This window comes from Mastomys coucha, unplaced genomic scaffold (genome assembly GCF_008632895.1).
Source record: "Mastomys coucha isolate ucsf_1 unplaced genomic scaffold, UCSF_Mcou_1 pScaffold12, whole genome shotgun sequence".
In the NCBI taxonomy this organism is placed as follows: Eukaryota; Metazoa; Chordata; class Mammalia; order Rodentia; family Muridae; genus Mastomys; species Mastomys coucha.
Window position 1 is genome coordinate 20,078,717 of NW_022196894.1, and position 3,316 is coordinate 20,082,032.

Below are 3,316 nucleotides of genomic sequence, written 5' to 3' on the forward strand. Positions count from 1 at the left end.
GGGATTGGGTGGGCTCCATTGTGGTTCTCCCCACATCCAAGTTGTCTTTCCCGTAAGTGATGATTGACACCCGAGTGATGGAACTGAGATGTATCCCCTTTCCGAATGGAATCAGGACTATCCAGAAGAGGCCTGCTCAGTGTTAGTGGCCAACACAACAGGCCGAGACCACCAGAGTGAGCTGCATCTGCCGACGGCTCCCAGCACACCAACCCTGTACCTACCTTTCCCTCCTGTTCCTGGCACAGAGCACACCAAAGAGTTAACATCCTTGGGTTAATAACAATCAACTAATAAGGTAAAGGGTTAGTAACCACCCACCATTTAGTCAAGACGGTCTGAGTGAGATGGTCCAGCAGTGGTTTAAGTGTGAGCTGGGAAGTGAGACATCAAACATTTGAGTGGGTCATCTTTGTTTTTTTTTTTTAAGATAAGAGAATGAGGCTAGGAGCCCCGTTGTAGGGCAGTAGTGAAAGGGAAGAAAAGTTTGAGGGGTCATCTTAAGTATTACCATGCCACAAAGCAAGCTTTAATTTGAAACCGTTATTTCTAAAGTCTTCAGCAGTGACTTGTGTCCAATAGGTTCTCAGTGGATGCTTAGAAAATGACAACATATGCTTGAATGGAGAACTGTGCAGTATAAAGGAGGAACAGTGATATTAACTGTTCTACTTGCCCACGACCGCAAGTGCACATACATGCACCTTCCATTCCCTGGGAAATGTCCCCCACCTTCCAGGGGTTCTAGGCAGTGGCACCTTACCTCACTGGCCTAGGATGCTCTCCAAGATCCCATAGCTGGGGCCAGAACCCACTGGCCCAGCCTTCCAGAGTCTAGCCTGATTTGGTAGCCACTATGAAACATTCTGAGGGGAATAATTTTGGAGGCTGAGAGCCCTATTTTCATATTTGACTTCGACCAAGTGTTCCCATTTAAGAAAGCTGTGCTCTGCAAACTGTGAAGTGCTATCAAATGGTTAGCTAGGGATCACTGCCAAGGTCAACAAATTGAAGGCTGGCTGTTAAGAGCCAGCTCAACTAGAAGGACTACGGGAAGGCTAGACACTCAAGGGTCCCTTTCTAAATAGGGTCTGCGTATTTGCCAGAACCAGGACACAGTTGCTTGGCCATGTCCCACCATGGACCCCTCAATACGAAGCACAATCCACTTACCAGAGAGAACCGGCGTTTGTTTTACATTTGTATTAGATCTTCAGGACTCCTCCCCCACCTGATTCGGCTTGCATTTGAGATACTGTTGTGCTCCAACTACCCGACTTCTCAGCAAATTACCTTTCCCAAAGCTCAACTGTCATGAGTGTTTTCCTTTCCCACTACCCAGGTCCCAGATGCATTATGATTTAGACTGTGAGCTCTAGCTTTCAAAACCGCAGTCTTTTGTCCTCATACTTCTTGTCATCTAACAGCTGAATGGACACTGTTCCCCTAACCAGGCTCCTGAAAGGGGACACCACGAAGAAACAGCTTAACGTTCTCTGGCTTTCTCACCCCAGCATCCAGCACTAACCAGGAAAGTGTCAGGGGACCTCTGGCGTTACATTAATGATCTGGGTCTGAGCCCTGGGAGACAAGGAGCCTGAGGAGAAGAGGGAGCTGACTGTCAAGAATTTTATCATCAGGAATCTGAGAAGAGAGCCCCTTTGTCCCACACACCCTGCCTGTTTTTCCCTGAGCAGCTTTTCTTCATTTGTCGAAGCTAATGGGGTTTATGTGGCATTCATTCATCCCCACATGTCCCCATTCAAGTGGCTGGGTACCAATTCAGTCTTGGATGTTTTTACACTTCGGGGCTTGTAAAACAGTGAAAGAAAGATAGCAGATACCTTACAGAAAAGCCTTCTGTTCTAGGCCCTACAAGGCTCCAACTTTGTTTCTCTTCTGCAGTAGGTGTCTTGAAAGGCCCAAGTTAAACAGTGTATAACAAAGATGAAACAGGAGCCCAGCACACAGGATGCGCTACACAACTCTGCCAATGACTTCCCTCCATGTAGCTCCATGTATGTGTGTACTACATTGTCATATATTTCCCACAAGAGCGATGGACATGGAGGGAAAGATTATCTACTGCTACATGTCCACGAAAAAGAGAACAGAAACAAAGGAAAAGAGAAACTTGTTCTTTTGAGAAACCATCAAAACAATATTTCACTTGTCCAAAGCAAAATCTATTAGGGAGAAAACCTCAGAAATGGTCTTTGTGTTTAGCAGTTTTTAAATTATCAACCAAAGGGGCTGAGTTAGAAGAAAAGGAATCAAACAAAGGTCTTGCCTAGTTAATCTTTTCACAGAACCCAAGGTTCAAACAAAATCATGCTTTAAGCCAGGCAGGGTTGGGGTGGAGTTGCTAGTGGCCTGGGGTGATATCAGCTCACCTTGGATTGGGGTAGTCTCTCTCTGCCTTTAACCCCTCGGATCAGATTTTTAGCCCTCACGTTACTCCACCATCCATGAATAAGGCTCAGTAGCTGAAGATGGGGGTAGGAGTTGGGGAAAGCTCAGCTGCTTCTTGCTTACTTGAAAATTAAAACACCCGAGGGTAAGAAAGAGGAAGGTTTCAGGAGTGCGTAAAGGAAAGCAATCTTCTTTATTGTACACAGTACAGAATATAAGTAGCTTGGCAGGAAGTACACAGCCCTGTGCAGGGGAAGTAGTTCAAATCAACTGGCAGGCTAAAGCCTTTCTGCACTGTAGACTTCCACACTCTGGAAAAGAAGCAAATGCATGAGAGCCCCACCCACACCTTGACGCGGATGGCTCTGCAGGAGGTTCATGAGTCCGGTGGGAATGCAAAGTGGCGCTACTGTCCTGTGTCCCTTGATGGCACACAGGTTATGCCATCAAAACAGGGGAGGGGCAGCTCAGGCTACAGAAGATCCTTCTCACCCCACCCCGCAACAGCATAAATTCATTAAAGAAAACTAAAACAAACCCCAAACCAGTATAAGAGAGGAAAAACAAAAGAACCCCAAAAATCTATACAGCATTTACAACAAATAAATCTCTAGCCAGCTGGGGTAAAAAGCGCATCTATGTATAAGACTGTGTGTAGATTAGAAAGCTATAAATATGCTTATGAAAGAGTTCTTTCATCAGAGTACAATGCTAATTAAGGCCCAAGCTTTGGGTTTGACACCTCTGTGGGCTGACAAACTTCGAGAGGAAAACCTTAGGTTCACGTAGCTCTAAAACTTACCCCCTCATCTCTGTGAACCTCTTTTCACAAGCCATGAGAAGGCCGTGGAGTGCCTCACTTGTAGGACAGCAAACGTCCCGCGCTCAGTCAGCCCTGTGCCCC

At 46.2% G+C, this 3,316-nt stretch overlaps 1 protein-coding gene across 1 annotated transcript in view; it reads right to left on the minus strand.

Moving 5' to 3' along the window:
* Positions 1–1,382: 1,382 nt before the first annotated feature.
* The window catches only part of Etv5 (ETS variant transcription factor 5), a 63,470-nt gene continuing 61,536 nt past the window's right edge, over positions 1,383–3,316 (minus strand). Inside the window, exon 15 of the mRNA XM_031364593.1 lies at positions 1,383–1,458. Coding sequence (XP_031220453.1) covers positions 1,383–1,458 — 76 coding nt within the window. The remainder of the gene's footprint in view (positions 1,459–3,316) is intronic.